The 20,695-nt window shown below is 43.8% G+C and overlaps 1 protein-coding gene across 3 annotated transcripts; it reads left to right on the forward strand.

The window, feature by feature from the left end:
• Positions 1-375: 375 nt before the first annotated feature.
• LOC133109987 (polypeptide N-acetylgalactosaminyltransferase 6-like) lies at positions 376-18,698 on the forward strand. 3 transcript variants are annotated; one of them, XM_061219786.1, is made up of 12 exons: positions 377-651; positions 753-839; positions 1,545-2,007; positions 2,852-3,024; positions 12,355-12,504; positions 13,405-13,639; positions 15,277-15,393; positions 16,112-16,313; positions 16,587-16,718; positions 16,842-16,943; positions 17,838-17,996; positions 18,270-18,698. In XM_061219786.1, the coding sequence occupies exons 3-12, from the start codon at positions 1,580-1,582 to the stop codon at positions 18,381-18,383; spliced, it is 1,812 nt and encodes a 603-aa protein (XP_061075770.1). In that variant the 5' UTR covers positions 377-651; positions 753-839; positions 1,545-1,579; the 3' UTR covers positions 18,384-18,698. The 3 variants fall into 3 exon arrangements, with proteins under 3 accessions (XP_061075771.1, XP_061075770.1, XP_061075769.1); XM_061219787.1 differs by lacking the exon at positions 753-839 and having other exon boundaries at positions 376-651; XM_061219785.1 differs by having other exon boundaries at positions 377-839.
• The last annotated feature ends 1,997 nt before the right edge of the window (positions 18,699-20,695 follow it).

Consider the following 20,695-nt stretch of genomic DNA (forward strand, 5'->3'; position numbering starts at 1 on the left):
ACCTACTTCATAGTTTTGTAACGGAATGTTGATAGAATTTCAATAACAAATAAATAAATAATAAAATACAATTAACACCAGCCAAAAATTGGCAGTTTTTGACTGAGGGCAAAAGGGCAGGGTCAAGCCTAATCTGTGCACGTGCCGTTACTTTGGACCCGGTTCTCCCCTGCACTAGTTCGTCATATAGCACGTGATTGTCTGATCTTTCCATAACGTAGCCAAAATTAAAATATACAAATATAGTTTTGTAACATTTCCCACCTTTAAGGCGTATCTCATTTTTAGAAGCATAGCCTTTGCAAATGTGCGAGGAAGAGCTTGAAAACAAAAGCAGAGATGGACCGGAAATTTCAAATCCGGCGCCAACTTCAGCGTCGTTAACAAAACGGTGCATTGATTTGACATTAGTATAGCCTACATGAGCACAATAAATTAATGTTTTAGAAGTAGTGGGAAAATAGGAAAGTTAAAATCCCTTAAATTGGAAATGATCTACCCAGTAGTTTCAGGGTGTTCATCGCTGGGATTAAATACACCTGTGTTGGTTACCAGTAATCAAGCCAGGGCACGAACAATTACATTGGATAAAGTTACTGACAACGAACCCTGCATCTTGCCCCCTGGGTTTTTAGGGCGATAGCGTTTTTGGTAAGTCCAATTTAGAAGTATTAGGATAAGACCTTATATCTACTCTAATGTTCTTGCTGTTTGGCTCCATCTCATTATTGTATTCGGTTTGATGTTATTAGTTGGTATTACTGTGGGGATACCAACTGCGTAATCTGCAGTAAGCGTCCCAAATTCGGAAGGACCAAAGGCGTTTGGTTTGAAAGACGGTAGGCCTGGATTATGTTTATGTTTTGCGGGGGGTGCTTAGATTATAAAAAGAGGTGTTATTATTTCAGTTGCACTAATGGATATCTGGCAGGCACCAACAATACAAGCAGCGCACCAGGGCCTATATTGTAAATGTTGTATGTTATATCATGAACGGCAGAATCAAATCTATCAGCCAAGTAATTTCAGTTTACTTAATATAACCATAGAAGTGAATAAAATAAACCCTAAACAAATAACTACTGCTCTCTTTAAAGTTGCATAACTTTACAGTAACATAACTATGTAACGCGTGAAGAAATAACCCAATGTTATTGGGTGGTGAAGGGGCTGTGAAGTGGCGAGGGGGGGTCTGGATCTGGGAGATTTTGTGCAGTTGTATCGTCCTGTGGGATGCTTGAGCCTCCTTTTGAATTAAAAATGACTAGGTATCTTTGAAAATGTGTATGTATGTGTGTGCATGATACGTTGATAATATATTTGTGGGGGCAGCCAATAGCCTAGTGGCTAAAGTACATGACTGGGGCCCAGAAGGTTAGTGGTTGAAGCCTCAATAGGGCTATGATAAGATCTGCACAGCTGTTTGGCCCTTGAGCAAGGCCATTAAGCCTGCATTGCTCCAGGGGGGGGATTGTCCCCTGCTTTGTCTAATCAACTGTCCACACACAGATAAATGAAAACTATCATTTGTGTTGCTGATTCAGTTCAGTACACTTTTCTGGAAGACTCCTCCAGGCCAATGCTCTCCTCTGCGCTGACGAGGGCACGGCGATGTCGGGCCTCCCCCTTCGAGCTGGTGCTGCTGGGGGTCACCTCCTTCCTGGGGGTGCTGATCATGCTCCAGGGGAGCCTGCGGGGCGGGCCCCTGAGCCGGAAGGTCCGAGCTGAATTCGGCAAACTGCCCGTCAGGCCTGCGGCCCCGGGGACTGCTCCAGGCAGCTGCCCCCCTGGGTTCTACAGCCCCGAGGCGCTCCGGCCGCACCTGAAGAGGCCCGTGCAGGACCCCGGGAGCCCGGGGGCCGACGGGCGGCCCTTCCCCCCGGCCCAGCTGTCGGGGCCGCAGCTGAGGGAGAAGCTGGACGGAATGGCCCGGAACGACTTCAACCAGTTCGCCAGCGACCGCATCTCCCTGCACCGCGGCCTGGGCTCGGACACGCGGCCCCCTGAGTGAGTCCACAGGAGCTGCCCGCCCCGCTGGGCGGCCTGCAACCGATCCACATTCTCCACCCGACCCAAAAACCACGGGAGTATGTCAATCCATGTTCTCAACCATCTTAATTAGAGGGTTGACCGGAACAAACCCCGGCAAGCGCAGGTGTCTGCAGTCCTGGGTTCTGTGGTGGCCTGGTGGAGCGGGGTTAGCTTGACGAGTTCGCGAGTAAGAACAGCGATGTGCAGGAAAGTGAAGGCTCGTAGCCGGTTACCGTGACAACGCTCCCTGGTGACATGACCCTCAAATTCACAAGAAGGCCGTTGCCCTTTGGCTAGAGGTGATTTTGTCCCGCAAATATTTGGACAAGTGAGAGGCCTGTTGTGTCTATTAGATTTCTGTTCCAGCAATCTTCAAGGTGGCTGCATGTTAACAATTCTGGCTTATGGCTGCCTCACTTCTGCCTGCCCTTGTTCTAGGCATGGCCCCGTATGGGATTTTGATGGTGTGATAACTGCAGGCAAAAATAAGACAGTTTCACAGTAGCGCAATATTGCAAGACATTGGCTCGGTGAAATCAGTCCAGCTAAACATTGTGAGTAAATCCAAGATGCCTCTTAGTCACAAAAAAGCAACCTTGCATTGAGAAAATGGCAAAACGGTGCACAGTATGGCAATTTCTGAAATGATAGTGTAAGTTTTCAGAGAAATGTTAAGATGAGTGTACACTAAAAACGTAAAGGAGAAAAATGCCCGGCTAGGAAAAACTGTTCAGGGCTGGTAGGTAAAGGCTTGAAGGTTGTGGTTTGTGTGTTCAGGGCTGGTAGGTAAAGGCTTGAAGGTTGTGGTTTGTGTGTTCAGGTGTGTGAAGCGTGTGTTTCCCCGATGCCCCCCGCTGCCCACCACCAGCGTGATCATCGTCTTCCACAACGAGGCGTGGTCCGCCCTCCTGCGCACGGTGTACAGCGTGCTGCACACGGCCCCGGCCGTCCTCCTCACAGAGATCCTCCTGGTGGACGACGCCAGTACTGCAGGTATGAACCGTGTCTGCAGCAATCACTTCTCGCATTAAAACCAAGTGGCCTTCTTTTTTGAAACTTGTTTACTGGTCGTGCTGAGAGTCTGTGGTCACTAGCGCCACTGCAGTTGGCTCTAGTATAGGTTATTCAGCCTGTTTTCAATGTAAAGTCAACGGTACAATTGCAGTAAAAATACAAAGTACATTTTTTATTGCAGCAGTAGGCTTAAGTCCCCAAGCCCAGATCTTCACTGTATTAACTGCTGCTCATAGAGCTGGGCATATACAGTATCTCAACCAATGAACCTGTTCAACAAATTACCCCAGCGAATAAAGCACCTTATCAGTGATGTAATTCACCATGGCTTGGCATTTATTAAGATGGCATAGTAGTCCATATACTGTATGCATTTCAACGTTGTCAAAAACTTCAAAAATGATTATTTTAATGTAGATAAATTCACAACCATTGAAATCCTAGTAACTGAGCAGGTTTGCTAAAAGAAGTGTAGGGCTGTGATAGTTAACAGGGGAAAAGTGCTGGTTTCGGCAAGTTGAATGTACAGAAAAAATCTGAACTTTAATCACTTACAAAATTACGAATTTAAAATTGTCGAGTACAGACCCAAATCCAGAAAAACATGTCTTTGTCCCAGGACTTTCACGATGGTTCCAGTGCGAAACAGAGTAAAACAGCCACATACAGTTGTGCAGAGGTAGGGCCCATATTCCATTACATTACATTACAGTATAGGCATTTGGAATTTGTACGGAGGTGCCATTTTATGATTTTATTTTTTGAGACTTTGTGACCCCAAGACATAACCAATCTCTGCCATTCTTAACGTGCGATCCTTGGGTTGCTTATGGTCTCCCTCACCATCTTCCTTACTGCCTGGCTTATATGCACTTCCTGTTCCTGGCAAGTTTGCAACCATTCCATATGTTTATTGCCTTTTCACTGCTTAGTAAAGTTGAGCCGTTTCTGGGGGGTTTTTTTTGTAGTTTTTTTTTGTACCTATTACCTGTCTTTTTGATGGTCAATTACCATCTGTGTCTTCTGAATTGACGGCCTTGGATTTGCTGATGATTGACAATGGGATTTTTCTTTTTACCTCATTTTTATTCTCTAGTGAAACAGGAAGTGATGGAATTACAGAATATAGTTCCTTTAGACTAAGTTTAACTAAATGAAGTAAAATTTTATTGCCAATTTAACTTTTTGATTTTATTTACAATAATTGTTACGGGTGCCAATAATTGGTGGTTTTCAGACCAAATAGATTATTAAATAAAAACATTGAAACATGAGTTGAAATGTATTTTTATGGAGGGTGCCAATAATTCTGGAGCCCATTGTAAATGTGATAATTACAGTAGTACACGACTAATTAGAAATTACAGGGAGGTAGGGAGGGGAGTGGAAAGGTGCCTCTTCAGGGTCTCTGCTGTTCTGACCTCCACAGGGAGGTCATTTCACCACTGTGGGGCCAGAACAGACAGCACGCCGTGAGGTCAGAGCAGACAGCACTCCGTGGGGCCAGAGCAGACAGCACTCCGTGGGGCCAGAGCAGACAGCACTCCGTGGGGCCAGAGCAGACAGCACTCCGTGGGGCCAGAGCAGACAGCACTCCGTGGGGCCAGAGCAGACAGCACTCCGTGGGGCCAGAGCAGACAGCACTCCGTGGGGCCAGAGCAGACAGCAGTCACTCTCGCCGTGGGGCTAGAACAGACAGCACTCCGTGGGGCCAGAGCAGACAGCACTCCGTGGGGCCAGAGCAGACAGCACGCCGTGGGGCCAGAGCAGACAGCACTCCGTGGGGCCAGAGCAGACAGCACGCCGTGGGGCCAGAGCAGACAGCACGCCGTGGGGCCAGAGCAGACAGCACGCCGTGGGGCCAGAGCAGACAGCACTCCGTGGGGCCAGAGCAGACAGCACTCCGTGGGGCCAGAGCAGACAGCAGTCATGACCAGGAAGTGCAGGAGCGACGAGGTTGAAGTGTCGGGCCTTCTGAGGTAGCAGAATGGAAAGGTCTAGCAGGCGTGTAGGGTCTGGTGAGCTTTTGGATGTATGGGGCTCTCCCCTATGTGCAGAGGTAGTCACAACACCGGCACACCGAGTGAAATGTGTCCCGATGCTACGCTGCTCTTGGTGTATTCTTGGCTTCGCTCCATGTAGGTTGGAGTCTCGGTCTAACAGGCCTGCGTAGTGTACCAGGCTCATGTAAGTCTTCAGTGCAAAAACGCAGTCCAAAAACATGCCGAGGTCGATATCGGGTAATCCAAAAACTAAACAGAAACCACTAGGGAATGGGGAAGCAGAGGCGGTACAAAACTGGTACGGAGTAAGACGAACTAGCAAAGAAAAGGTGAGACGATTGAATGAAAGACAGGAAGGAAGTCCATATAGGGAGTGAAGAGTGGAGACACGGTGTGTTTACTGTCACTGGAACATTTCTATATCGTCTCTCTGCTTTCCAAAACTTTGACAATGGTTTCCCTGCTAGAAGGCCACAGAATAACAGGCCCCGAAGTGGGTTATTGTGCAATGTTCCAGATGTTCTCCTGGACAACATAAACAACTTTCCCCAAATTCAGTGTATGCTTGTAATTTAAACATTATGCCCATGCCAAATATAGGCCCTGTAGCAGGCCCCACAAAAACACAGTGTTTGAATTCATGTGGTCCTAATCTAATTGAGTGATTCAGTTTTGGCTCATTGTTCAATGTTCTCTGTGAAGGCTGTCCTTAGCTGGTCCATCTGCTTCTGATTCTGATCATATGGCTTCTTCCTCCCTTGTTTGCCCCATCCCTTCCCACTTTCCCTGCGCACACGCACCCTTGCACACAAAGCCACACATCTCACCCAGCGAGCCTTTGCAACAGGATGTCCAATGCAGCAGCTATTCCTGCTTTCATCGCGGGTCTGAGACCTGCCCCTCGGACCCCTGCAACCCTGTTCCTCCCTTGGTTCAAACCCCCTCGTCACGTCCTGGTGCTCTTTACACAGTGAATCCTCGAGACCACGGGGGTGACTTTGGCTCAGGAGGTAAGAGCAGTCGTCTGGCAGTCGGAGGGTTTGCCGGTTCGATTCCGCCCTAGGTGTGTCAGTGTCCCTGAGCAAGACGCCTATCCCTCAAACGCTCCTGACATGCATGGCAGCCAATCACTGTTGTTGTGTGACCGTTTGTATGAATGGGTGAATGAGAAGCATCAATTGTACAGTGGATAAAGGCGCTATATGCCAACCACTAACCTAGGAAAAGGGACAATGGCGTCTCTCTAGCAGTGCCACTTGCATGTGGGTTACCCCTGCATTGCACCGAGTCCATGATGGAACCCTTGGGGTACAAAGTGACGCAAATGTCATTGCTCTAGTGTCAGAAAGATGCTGTGACCTTTTCCCCCCCAGCAGACCATGTGCTTATTTGGGTGGGTTTGGTCTTGGGTGTAGTCATGGTAATATGTCTTGCTGTATTGCCATTTTGATGCAGCTGAATGCTTTTTAGTTGATGTGACAAATCATCAGTTTTAGTAACTGGTTACCATTCTATTTTTTAAACGGTTAACCGATACTGCTCATGAATGCTAGGGGTCGTATCTTTATCTTTATCTTTATCTTTATCTTTATCTTTATCTTTATCTTTATCTTTATCTTTATCTTTATTTATTTTTTACTGGATTACTGAGAAATGTAATTTTATCTTCAAACTTTTTTTTTTGGCCATCGCAATAGTTAAATGTCAATATAGTAGGTCAGATAATAGAAAGTCAGCCTAATTGCCACATTAAATATTTACATTTACTTTGGCACAGTTGCAGAAATATGTAGTTAAATCCATGTAGTTTACGTCCAGGCATTTCTGGTCGATCGTGTGTCATTTTTTTAAATGCATCGGTTAAAATTATAATTCTTCATGCTTTCATCTCTCTTCTACGGCTTCATTGGCATGAAATCTGTGAATATGCTACTGTTAACAACTTTGTTACAGCCGTGGTCACGCAATATTTGCCTGATATTATAACACCGGGTCTGTTTTACCATGGGCGGCTGGTCTAATGATTGTACTTTCATGCCAATGCAGGTCGCTGTACAATTTGATATATTCTTATGTAACGCTAACTTGCATTTTATATGCCAATGCATTTTATATGGCGTGGTACAATCGTGGTGGTGAGATTAAACATTTTTCGCTGAAACCATGGAATTTTCGCTTTCAATATCCGATTGATAAATAGCCTAATGATAATGTTTTGCTTTATTTATGTAGATGGAACATAGTGGAAAGTGAAGTTCGGTTTGACGGTAGTGTCAATTCGCGTGTCATCGAATAAACATGGATGAAGTAATGCCATAGAATAAGCCATACGTGAACTAACAGCTACATATTTAAAACGCATAAATTACTATACTATAGTACTGTAGCATTTAATTCCATGCAGTGTTTGCATTCGTAACCCTCTGAAATGGCCGCAGATCGCTTGATTGTACGACTGTAGCTTGTAGATTGAATGTAAACAGCGTATTGTAATATTTTGTGCAACATTTGTGCAATGATGTATTGCTTTGTTTATTTTTATGTAGATGCAGCATTTTGGAAAGCTATGTTCAGTTTGCTGGTAGTTTGAATTTGCGTGTCAACGAGTAAACACGGATCTTCTGTGAGCCTTAAGAAATGACACAATGTTACAATTAGCCATAAGACAACCAACAGCTACAGAAATGATTTGATAACTCTTAATACTGTAGCATTGAATTCCCTATGGTGTTTGCATTTTAAACCTCTTGATTGCTTGCTCGAACTACTGAAGTTAGTCGATTGCTAGTTTAGAATAATACGTCTGGTGAAGAACAGAACGTGCATTTATTTTAAACCGCTTACAATTTCACCGCCATAAAAAAATCGGTTATCAATTTCTTGTAACCGGTTACAGATCACCGTTTAACCGTTTACACCACGAGTATTAACCAGCCTAAAGGCAGCACAGTGCATCAAGCATCAATGACACACAAAAAAAATGGTTTCACCCCCAGGTCCCCATCCTTCTCTTTTTGCCAGTGTGTCTATCTGCATGGAACTTGTTGTCTTTAGTAGTCATGAGCATAGTAAGGGCTCCATGGTCTGCATTGGGCGAGTTTCCTTCCCCAGAACCATGTACGCCATTTGCCACGTGCCCGAACACATTGTTTTCTCTTAAGTTGCTCAGCATCAGCTGGACCTGCGCTAGTCAAATCAATGTGAAATCAGACGGTGTAGCGCATGGTAGGAGCCAATACCGGCAGACCCTGCAGCCGCATGACCTGGAGCTGAGTCGCGCTGAGCTCGAGTGCCAACCAAATCTGCCAACCAAAAAAAAACCTAATATCAAGGATTTTCTACAGCATTGCTGCCCAGTGTTCCTACATATAGGTAATATTCCTGTATTATATTAAGTCTAACATAGCTTTCTTCTAGGATCTTGATCAGGTTTCTTCACATCGTTGTTTTATTTATTTTATTGTTTTACTGTTCTGGAGTGAACTGAGAACCATTCCTAGCCTTTTATCTGGATTGTATAAATATTAATATTGGGGAAACATTAGCTCCAAGTTAAACAAAACAGTCCTTTGACCAGCTGAAAGCTGTATGAAGTTAATGATGGCGGCCTGTAGCATAGTGGTTAAGGTACATGACGGAGACCCACAAAGTTGGTGGTTCGATCCCTGGTTTATCCACAATAAGATCAGCACAGCCATTGGGCCCTTGAGAAAGGCCATTAACCCTGCTTTGCTCCAGGGGAGGATTGTCTCCTGCTTAGTCTAATCAACTGTATGTCGCTCTGGATGAGAGCATCTGGCAAATGCCATTAATGTAATGTAATTATTTGATCTCTCAGAAATAAAAAGTTGAATATCATCTGCAAAAAGAGCCATTGTATGACTCGCATTTGCAGCTATAGTTACCCCTATGCCAAGGTGTGCTCGGAAAACCACTACCAATGGTTCAAGGGCTGCATAGTATTTGTAAGAACAGAAGGTTGTGGAGCATGAAACTGGTTTATATTTTAAGAATAAAACCGGATTGGTCCGTTTTTATCAGTTTGGTTAGAGTTTCTCCCATCTTCTAGCCAATGCTTTTGATAGAATTGTACGATCAGCATTACGGAGGGATATAGGTCAAAATGATCAGCTTTCCTCTGCAGTCTTGTTTTACTTTATCAGGGAAATATGAGTCGTGAGTGAGGGAGGCAGCCCAACTCAAAGGAATCCCAAAATATGTTCACAAGTGGATCTACTATGCGGTTGCAATGTTATTAAAATACAGACCAAAAAGCCTTTCCATTCTTTAGACCTAATCACTTCTAGCACCTCATGTCTGGTGATTTTTCACGAGTCCAGGTCTACCAGCTTCACACTATTTAAGAAGGTAAATCTTATTCAGAAAGTGCTGCTGAGAGTAAAGGCCCTTTTTTCAAAATTGGAACTATATAGAGTGATAAAAAAATATTCTCAATATTACAAATGTCTTTGGTAGCTTTGTAAATTGTACCTGAACCATCTCTTAATGGAGCAATTATTAATTAATTCATAAAATGTTTACCTGGCAAAAAATTTAGCCTCCTCAGTTAACTGATATGACTGACCTGGCAGCTTGACTGTGTTCAGTACATGACCAGCTCAGTGTACCATTTTAGCTCATTTTCAAGACACAGAAAGCTTTTCTCCCAATCTCATTGTCTGCTTCGAGTTTGCTTCTTCTTCACAGATATGCGAGTGATAAATCCCCCCTCCCCCCTCTAAGGAAGGCTTTGCCTCCCGGAAGGTTCCCAGGGCTCATTTCTGAAGTATTATTCGTTTCATTAGAGATTCCATTGATTTTTCAACATATTGTAAAGATTCTGGATTATTAAGAAGAGTGGTTTAAATGGCACATTCTATTAATGTTATAAGGTTATAGAACACGTCTTTGGTCTTCCAGATATTTTCAGAGGTACATACTTTACATTATTGGCATTTGGCAGACGCTCTTATCCAGAGCGACGCACAGTTGATTAGACTAAGCAGGAGACAATCCTCCAATCCTCCCCTGGAGCAATGCAGGGTTAAGGGCCTTGCTCAAGGGCCCAACGGCTGTGCGGATCTTATTGTGGCTACACCGGGGTTAGAACCACCAACCTTGTGTGTCCCGGTCCTTTACCTTAACCACTAAGCTACAGGCCGTCCCTCTACTTCATTTATCATGAGGTATGGATTTGAAAAAGATCCATTTTGACAAAATGTAAATTAGCTCATTTGCATACTTTATTCAAGATTACAAATTCAAACATTTTTGTAGCAGTCTATAATCTGAACCAGGTAAGATATCTATGCACTGAGAGAAATGGTCCTGTAATATTGTCCAAAATCAGGTTGAGAAAATCGACTCCAAAGATACCAATTTCACTGTATGGCGTAATCATTCAGAATTCACCAGCGCCAAATATTTTTGAAGGTTAGTGCAGGGATAATATTTGCAGCAGGAAACAGGAAAAGGTCAATTTAACTGAGAAAAAAAAGAAAAGAAATGTGTATGTGTATATGTATATGTATATATATATATATATATATATGATAAAATTGACTCAAATATATATAATCACACTATGACACAAGAATAGGATTTAAGATATGCTGAGAACAATGTACCTTAACCAATACGCTACAGGCCGCCCCTTTAACAGAATAACATCTAGATTAATAAAAAGCTTTTTGAACCTGTGATGCTTACCTCCTGTGATGCATACACCCTGGGGGGAAGTACACATTTTAACCAGAGAAACATTTTGACCTACAGTATTTCACACCATAAAACTGTTCCCATTCCACAACACTTAAAAGGAACTGTCCAGCTTTACTAGTAATTTTGCAGCTAAACCCAATCATGTATTGCAGGTATTGGTATCATATTCTTCACTATCAGTCCAACAGCGCCCCTTGTGGCCACTTACTCAAACCGCATACAATAACTCAATGCAATAGTACTGCAGAATACAGCTGGAGGGTTCTGGAACTACCATGTGCAGTGTGTGCCTGAGAAATGGCAGGCCTTTTTCAGTGGGTATTCTAGCTTCTGTTAGAAGGATAACTGTTTTTATAACGCTGAGTAAAATCATCTAAGAATAAAAACCTGAGCTCATCTTTAATATAGGAACTGGATCTGATGCAAATTCCTTTTGCTCACAACTTCTTGGCTTCTGTCGGGTTGCGTAGAAGTTCTTTTTAAAATTGAGCGATTTCTCAGCCTTTGGTCATTTTTACATGCATGCTGAATAACTGTCCACCTTTTCATTAAACTCAATGCTTAAATGCTTCTCTTACCCCCACAATACATCAATGCTTTTTCCTTTAAAGAAATTGTAATCAAACAAAAAAAAAATGTACTTGCTTTCAAAGACAATGCTTTGGTAATTATTTACTGGGTTGAGGTCATTTTTGGCAGAAATATAGACTCCACATCATGGCTCTTCCAAGTGGAGAAATGCCCTTTCCCCGAGCATCAGACCAGGCCCAAGAGCGGGCAGGCATGAAACCCGTCCGGGCTTTAAGCCCCTGCTGATCATGTCTTCAATTTGAGCAGCAGTACAAGAGAAACAATGAAAATGTACTTTCTTGTCATAAAATTGTCTGCATCTTACCACTGAGTATGGGGCAAATCGAGCAGGGGTTGTGTTGGCATTTGGGTGCACCTTGCCAACCAGGTTGTACGAATCCACAGAGTACATTACATTACATTACATGGCATTTAGCAGACGCTCTTATCCAGAGCGACATACAACATACAAGTGCAAATCAAACACAAGTATGAGTGCTAAGAGGACCTGAGAGGACAGTACAGTTCCGAGTCCTAGTGTAAACATACAGATAATCAGAACCCTTGAAGAGTACAATCAACAGAGTATCCATGAATACGTACGCAAGCGTTATTGGCTATTAGAAGTGCCAATGAAGGGAGTAGGACTGTTTTGTATCCAGTTTTATTTTATTTTTTATTTTTTTTCCCTTGATGTAACAAGATGGGTCACTTACAAGGACTGCTTGGCAAGAGGTGATTAACCTCTGGGGGGCAGGAGGGGATAAACGATCAGATAAACCGTGACATACAGCAAATGGCAAAAAAACACCAACATAAAACATGCAAGAAAGTAAAGTCATACGGAACAAAATTACCACAATTAAGATGACCCCTGGGGAAGACGGGAGGTTTTGTTATTGTGAGGACGATAAGCGGCCACAGGTGTGTCTGAGATGCAGTCCTTGACAGCGGTTCAGGAGATGAGCTTGTCCAGTTTGAGATGTCAGTAACCGTCCTGGCTCTGTTCTGGCAGATCACCTGAAAGGACCGCTGGAGGAGCACGTGCGGGGGCTGGAGGTGGTGCGGGTGATTCGGCAGCCCGAGAGGAAGGGCCTGATCCAGGCCCGGCTGCTGGGGGCCCGCCAGGCCAGGGGCCAAACGCTCACCTTCCTGGACGCCCACTGTGAGTCCCCCAGCATAGCACGGCACTGTGGGAAGGGCCTGGAGGAGTGTGGTGTTGGTGTCCCTGTATACGTGTGCAGTAGACAGGGGGGTGTTGGTGACCCTGTATACGTGTGCAGTAGAGAGGGGGGTGTTATTGACCCTGTATACGTGTGCAGTAGAGAGGGGGGTGTTATTGACCCTGTATATGTGTGCAGTAGAGAGGGGGGTGTTATTGACCCTGTATACGTGTGCAGTAGAGAGGGGGGTGTTATTGACCCTGTATACGTGTGCAGTAGAGAGGGGGGGTGTTATTGACCCTGTATACGTGTGCAGTTGAGAGGGGGTGTTATTGACCCTGTATACGTGTGCAGTTGAGAGGGGGTGTTATTGACCCTGTATACGTGTGCAGTAGAGCCTGGAAGGAGAGTGTCAAAGGTTAAAACCAAATCCTGGTCATGCTGAGAGACTAGCTCCACTGCAGTGGGCTCCAGTGTAGGTCATTCAAACCAGTTTTCAATGTAAAGTCAATGGTTCAATTGTGTTCAAAATACAAATCAACTCTCTTCTTCTTTTTTTTTTCCCCCACAAGAAAATGCAGTGGCAATCGGTATTCTTTCTTCAACTAATGTCCCCCCATGTGCCGATTTTTATTAAGTTATTGTCACAATATGATTGTACATTGTGAATAAATCATGGACAGATTGCACCCCTGCCGAGTCGCACTTCCTCACACTCAGTGGAGGAGCTGCATTCAGCCGCCCTACTGCGCAGTCTCTGGCTCCAACTTGTACAACATGGCGGCGCTGGTCCACTTGACTTCCGCGGATTCAAAAAGGCACATCGCTCGCCCGGGGATGGGCAGTGGGTGACACAACGGGCCCATATTTCTTCTCCAGTCTGATTTAACCCTCGCCCCCAGGCGAATGTTTCCCCGGCTGGCTGGAGCCCCTGCTGGCCCGGATCGGAGAGGACCGCACCGTGGCCGTGAGCCCGGCGATCCCCATCATCCAGCAGGACACGCTGGAGTTCTCCAGGCCCGCGGCCGACCGGCAGTCCTTCATCCGCGGGAGCTTCGACTGGAGCCTCAACTTCAGCTGGGAGCCCATCCCAGAGCATCAGCGCAGGGCTCGCAAGGACGAGACCTTTCCCATCAAGTGAGTGTCCCGCAGAGGAGTGTGTGCTTCTGACTTATAATTAAATGAGTAGACCTATTAAATATGCAGCTATTAATACTGGTAACTGACCACATCTTACCTGAGATCTCTCAACTTCTTCAACATCTCGCGGGCTAATGTGACAGAATTTGTCTGCAAGCCCGCTTTCAAGATCCTGTGGATGAATGTGGATCAAGTCAAGCTGTGGCTTCGGCTATCTCTGGACGTTTTAAAGAGTTCAACTGGGGTATGAATCCAGACTGTAGTGGCCTTTTCCTTTCCTCAAATGTGCCACTTGTTGGAGTCAGTCTAACAAACCGTATGCGCCACCAGAACGACGAGACAAGATATCTTTCCTTTTTATATGTTTAATTAGAAAACACTGTGTTGCTTCCAATAGCATCTGACTCAAAAACTAACCAAAGTTACGATTACGTCATTCATACAATCGGAAGTACAAAAAATATACACGTTTTTATTATTTATACATTACTAAATTATGCATTCTAGACTAATATGTACCTTATGCACATTAATGAAATTATCATTAGCAAATAATAGTTTTTAGTTAAATTATTATTAATCAACCTTTTCCTCATTGGCTCTTACACAGACTTTAGCTTACATTTTACTTAAACATATATAAGTCTTCCCAATTCCTCTGTAAGGTGATCACAGATCGTGAAGCGAGTTTCCATGATGAATGCCTCTAGTCCCGTTAGCCTTCTCTTTGTTTTCGCCCGTTTGGATCGGCCCTGTCGCCATGAGTCCGTGTTCATCTTGTCGCTTCTTCCTCAAAAACAGTCAAAGTTTGTTCAGCTGGCTAATGACGTCTGGCTCAATGTGTGCGCTTTGAAGTGTTTTACTTGTTGAATCAATCATGTCCCACAATACAGCCGAGACGGCCTCTAAAGGGTCCATAGTTGTGTCCTTTTGGGCCCTTCCAGCCAGGGCTTCCTGAGTTGATTTATATCAGAGACGTCGGGCTTTGTTCACATCTACTCTGGCTGACCACCAAGTGGTGGACACAGTTCAGTAGTATCGCCCAGCGGTGCGTAGAAGCAGAGAAGAAATTGTACAAATGTTGCACAAAATAAAATAAGAACGTCTTAAAGCAACACTGCTGCACAAGATCCAATCAAATTGAGCGAAAGAGCAGAACATGGGACATAGTCTGCCAGAGAATTCACATTTTGCCTGGAGACCAGTATATTTGCCTGACATGATACTGGCATTGTCGTAGCTTTGTCCACGACGTTCTCCAATGTCAACGCCGATTTCCTGGAGAAATGTTATCTTGAGATGTTGGCCAGTGTGGGAGTGAATGCTCTGCAGACCAGCTTTTCACTACACAATCGTCTGTCTGCTGCTGTTCATTACACTCTTGTGCAACAGTGGAACACAATTTCCTTCATTCCAGGATAACCTATGATGGTTCACTTTCAGTGGTTTTTAATATTCCAGTGTGTTTGTATTTTTGATTGACCAAGGCGTTTCTTGTGTGCCATAAGGGATATTTAGATAGATAGGCAGTTAGATAGGCAGTTTGTACTTTGGTTTTATGTTTCCAGTGGTTGTACATATATAGCATTTTCCCACACTTTGCAGTTGTCATTGTAAACATGTACTTCCTGCAGGACTCCTGCCTTTGCTGGGGGTCTGTACTCCATCTCCAAGTCCTACTTCAATCAGATCGGCACCTATGACGACAAGATGGAGATATGGGGAGGCGAGAATGTGGAAATGTCTTTCAGGGGAAGTATTTAATAATGAAATGTATTTTTTTATGAAAAACATACAGCACACTTCATGCGTAGAATAAATATCATCAATTACATGCTCACTACATAGCATTACATATAAAATAAACTAAAATGAAGGGCACATTAAAAAATGGCAATAAAATATAATGTGCATTTTGTTTTCCACAAATAATGGCAGAAATCTGCTGTGTTTCAGCATACAAAACGGCATTCCAAATTCATCCCTAATACAATTACAGGTACCTGTAAATTAGGGATGAATTTGTAATCGGTTGGATGCTGAAACAGCAGATTTCTGCCAAAAAGACGTCTGATGGTCAAGAGAGGAATTGCAGCAACAAACGCCCTCAAACCACAACACTGTTTATCCCTCCCCCTTCTCTGTGAATATGCTGACATTGAAACGCCATTGGCTGTGGCAATTAGAACCAATTTTCAACCAATGAGCTTGACTTATTGTACAGTTATACAGTGTTTTGATAGTGTCGGGCCGTCAACTGCATATTTTGAAACCCGAATTTAAGGACTATGACCACAGGCACAGGGTGAGTCAACATGTCAGTGGGCCTTTTTCAATGATAGGAAGGGATTTACAATGGTCTTTTAACAATGTTTTAACACGAAAATCTTACCTATTGTACCTTTAACACCCAGAATTCACCAGGGGAAGGCAGAGCAGCCTGAGCCCTGTGCTGCGCCTCTCTGTGCAGGTGTGGCTGTGTGGCGGGAGGCTGGAGATCATCCCCTGCTCGGTGGTGGGGCACATCTATCGCAGGAAGAGCCCCCATACCTTCCCCAACGGCACCGACGTCATTATCCGGAACCAGGTGCGCCTGGCCGAAGTCTGGATGGACGAGTACAAGGAGCTTTTTTACCGGCGGAACAAAGTGGCAGGAGCCATCGCCAGAGGGGTTAGTGTTGTACCACCCGCAACTCCTGAAATGGGGAGGGGGAACGTTCGATTTTGAACGTCTTCTCTGAGGTTGTTTCTTTAGAAGGTGGTCTTTGGAAAGCTGCAAGGGTGACTTATATTGCGTTTATTTAGTCGGCATTCTTGTTCAGAGCGACCTGCAATGAGAGAACTTCAGTGTTTTCACCTGTTATCTGAGCAACCGTGCCACACTTTGCTAACAAAGAATGTTTCTCAAGTTTCTCTTACGGTCTGCTCCATTCCCCCTCCCCAGAATAAGTTTGGTGACATTTCCCAGCGCCTCAGACTACGTGAGAGTCTCCATTGCAGAAACTTCTCCTGGTATCTGGAAAACGTCTGTCCCGAAGTGTATGTGCCAGATCTCATCCCTCTCATGTACGGAATGGTAAGGCACTTCTCCTTGGTGCCCGGAAAACCTCACACAACCCCTTTTTAGCCTCACCATATCCTGCCTTCCTGTCACGACCGGCCCCAGTCATTGGTCCTTGTGGTTTGGGTGTCTGCTCAGATCAGGAATGTTGGCTCAAAGACCTGTCTGGACGTGGGACAAGATAATCCAGCAGGGAAGCCATTGATCGTCTTCGCCTGCCACAGCATGGGCGGAAATCAGGTATCCCCACTGCTCTTCCAGGTGATGCGGGGGCTTAATTGCATTTGAAGGGTCAGAAGACTAACTGAGAGAATCACACGGAGGAAGGAGGGAGTGTTTACAGTGTGAGCGCCTGAGATGGGTGACCTCGAGTCATTAAATTCACACAATAGATGGTAAAACAGTCTCACTGTGTACAGTACACAAGCTTATCATGAAATACAAAAACGTACTGAAAGTAGATTTATATCCTGTAATTTGGTTTAGTTTTGCTTGCTGATGATTGTGGCATGTTATGTATTGTTAGGTTTAATGCAACCAGCATTCTAATATTTACACTACATGTTGTCGCATCATATTACTTTGGATATTACCAGTTAGGATATAGAGCTAACTGGTTTCGACAATTTACCCTGGTATAAAATCCAGCTATGACCAGCTTGAAATTACCAGCTACCAGCTGTATCAAAATATATCTTGAGCTGGTCAAACCATGTTGAGTATGGAACTGGTCAACCAGCTACCAGCTGTTTTGAAACCTAGCTTGAGCTGTTGAGCTTTTTCAGCAGGACAGGGCTAGACTTGCCCATTGTTTTGTTTTTGGGACTTAATTTGAGTCTCAAAGAAAAGAATAGATGATTATTATTCCCTGCATTTATATAGCGCTTTTCTCAAACTCAAAGTGCTTTACAGTGATGAGGGGGAAACTCGCGTCAACCGCCACCAACGTGTAGCACCCACCTGGGTGATGCAACAGCAGCCATTTTGCGCCAGAATGTCCTCATCAAACTGAGTGGTATATGTTCACACACTGCATCATTCATTGCTCATTTGCATTAATAAAAACCCAGCAGAGCCTTGGGTTTGAACCTCAGAGACCGTCAGTGTGCGTCTGAATCGCTGTTCCTCTTGCAGTACTTTGAGTACACCTCCAGAAAAGAGCTGAGGCACAACATCAGAAAGCAGCTGTGTCTGCGCAGCGCCCCGGACCAAGAGCCTGTGCGTGTCCAAGAGTGCCAGCTGCAGGGTCCGGGGACCACCGTGTCCCCTGCTGAGGTTTGGGAATTCGCCCAGGTAAGTCGCCTTGAAAGGCCCCAAGCAGGGATTTTCAACTCTTCCATTTTTTTTTTTTTTTTTTGTTTCAAACCCTTTGCTTTTGTCCTCATTGGAACACACACACACACACACACACACACTTACACCTGCCACCACAGTCATCAATTGCAGCACAGTTCACCCTAACCCTGTGGTAGCTGCCGTATAAAATTGACCATAGAACAGGATTTAGCCCTTTTCTTTGTCAAAGCACTTGTGTGATTACTTTGTTCTTGCTGGTTGGTTTTCCAGACTCACCTCCTGAGAAACCCATCCACTGGCAGCTGTTTGTCCCTGATTGGCAAGCAGGTAGTAATGGATGCCTGCAATCCAGCTGAGCCCTTCCAGCAATGGGCCTTCCTCTGACCTGCCTGTGCCCGCAAGGGGTGGGAATGGGCAGGGAAAGGCCAACAAGCCATCAGACCATGAACTGTGTGACGCACTCCCAATTGTGGCCAAATAAGGCAACTAAACGGATGATCAGAATCACAGATCCTTTCCTTCCGTAATCTCAAAAAGCATTGTATTCCATAAGAAGGTTTAATAACGGTTATGTCCATGGGTGTTAAGAGTGCTGAAAAACAGCCCTGCAGTGGTTCTCTCCCTGCTCATGGTTTCGCACTTCAATATTGTGTTTGCAGTGTAGAATGACCCAATAAAGATTTGAAATAATTTGGGAAATCAGTAGTCAGTCAGCTTCTGGTGTGATTGGCACAAATTCTTGTTACATGGTTTTAAACATGATGGCACAGTACACAGAAATGTCTTTTACATATTCTTTTACACATTGGTGTAATTGTTTTGTACAGCAGGTAAGAATCTGTGGGGACATTGCTGTAAGGTGTAGGGAACCCAGAAAGTGATCCAGAGCATTTCCATTTCCAGCTATCAGTGTAGGGTAACCAACTAGCCAGAAATCCTACACAAAGGCATCGTTTTTGTTTAAAGAATGACCAATTGTAAGTTGTACAAAATTGTAAGTATGAAGTATTTTTTTTTCATTTGGTGTTCATCAGGCCAGCTGATGGAAGTGGAGTAAGGGAAGTGGAACTTCCTCCTAATTATTAGTTCTGTAAAAATGTTTACCTGAAATATTTAATATTTAATAATAACCATGGTATTTGTCATCTGCTTAATTATTATTTGTATAGTTATAGATTTAATTTATTCATTTAATTTATTTATGCATCACATAACTCAACTGTTAAACTCACAGAAGTAGATGGGAAGAAACCTTGAGCAGAACCAAGCTCAGAGCGCATCCTGTTGGGAGTTTTTTTCTTGCCACAGTGGCCCTCGGCTGGCTGTGAGGGCTCGCAGGCCTGGGCTGTTTGCAGAGCCGCTTTAAGATCATTTCTGTTGTGCTATACAAATAAAATTTAATTGAATTGAATATTTTACAAAACGCATTTGATACTCAGACTTTTGAAGGTGAAACTTCCCTAAAGGTATTCTGAAATGTATTAAAGGTACAATAAGTAAGATTTTTGTGTTAAAACATTGTTACAAGGCCATCATAAATCCCTTCCCATCATTGAAAAAGGCTCACTGACATGTTGACCCGCTGCCTGTTTATAGTCCTTCAATTCTGGTTTCAAAATGTAAATTTGTCGGGCAGTCAAATGTATCAAAACCTTGTACAGATGTACAACAATTAAAGCTCATTGGTTGAAAATTGGTTCTAACTGCCACAGCCCAATAGTGTGGGGCTTATTCTGATTGTAGCTGCCCAAATTGCACTCCAGACAGCAATCACTGAAACTGTGTACTATTGCTTATTACCCAAGCGAAAACTATATATCTCGTTATAAAAATAAAAAAAAGTTTGTTATCGGTAGCAACAAGCAAATTAGCTATAGTTAGCTTGAAGCATTTACAAATATCCACTTAGGCAATATATAGGCAATATGAACATAGTAGCGATTGCACAAGCATTGTGCTTCAGGTGGATATTTGTACATTCAGGAAACTAACTATTAATCGCTAATTTGCTTGTTATAGCGAACTGGTAATGTTTTCTAACTAGATAAGCAATAGTACACAGAGTTTCAGTGATCGTCAAGATCTGTCATTTTCTTACGGGAACCCTATGAAAAGACGGGAGGCTCGGTTGCGTTTGTCACTATCAGCTTTCCAAAACGTGTTATATTCATAGACCGTGGGAAGCATAAACAGTGTTGCAATTTCTCTCTTGACCGTTAGGAGTCTGAAATTACCTATTGTACCTTTAAGGATCACCGCGTTTCATATGGAGTCCCAATGCCTAGCATGGCCAAACTGCTTTGTAACAAACAAAGCTTTGCACTGTTTCTTTCATTTATACAGGTAGTTGTCTGACCGAGATGGAAAAGCTAATAAAAATGAATTTGTGTATGGCATACAACTTGTGTATGGCATACAACTACAACATACAACTGGCATACATCTGTCTTAATATTTATAGTATCATATTAATATAATTTCAATGATGTGGTAGCTTACACTGCCGCTGTTTTAGCTACCAAGCTAAGTAATATGCAATATGCAATGCAGTTTTTGCTAAAACCACTACCACAAAACTAAGCTATCATTAATTATTGTTAATTACATGTTGACTTGCTAATCAATCCTCAACGTGTTTGATTCCACATTTTAAGTAAACTGCTTCAAATTGGATTGATGGCATACTTCGCTTAGTA

Source organism: Conger conger, chromosome 14 (genome assembly GCF_963514075.1).
Source record: "Conger conger chromosome 14, fConCon1.1, whole genome shotgun sequence".
Lineage (NCBI taxonomy): Eukaryota > Metazoa > Chordata > Actinopteri > Anguilliformes > Congridae > Conger > Conger conger.

Bases quoted from the DNA above. Each gene is read 5' to 3' on its own strand.
- LOC133109987 (XM_061219787.1), top strand. From the start codon at position 1,580: ATGCTCTCCTCTGCGCTGACGAGGGCACGGCGATGTCGGGCCTCCCCC. The intron at 13,640-15,276 runs GTGAGTGTCCCG...TACTTCCTGCAG, and splicing joins GACGAGACCTTTCCCATCAA to GACTCCTGCCTTTGCTGGGG. The intron at 15,394-16,111 runs GGGAAGTATTTA...CCTCTCTGTGCA, and splicing joins AATGTGGAAATGTCTTTCAG to GGTGTGGCTGTGTGGCGGGA.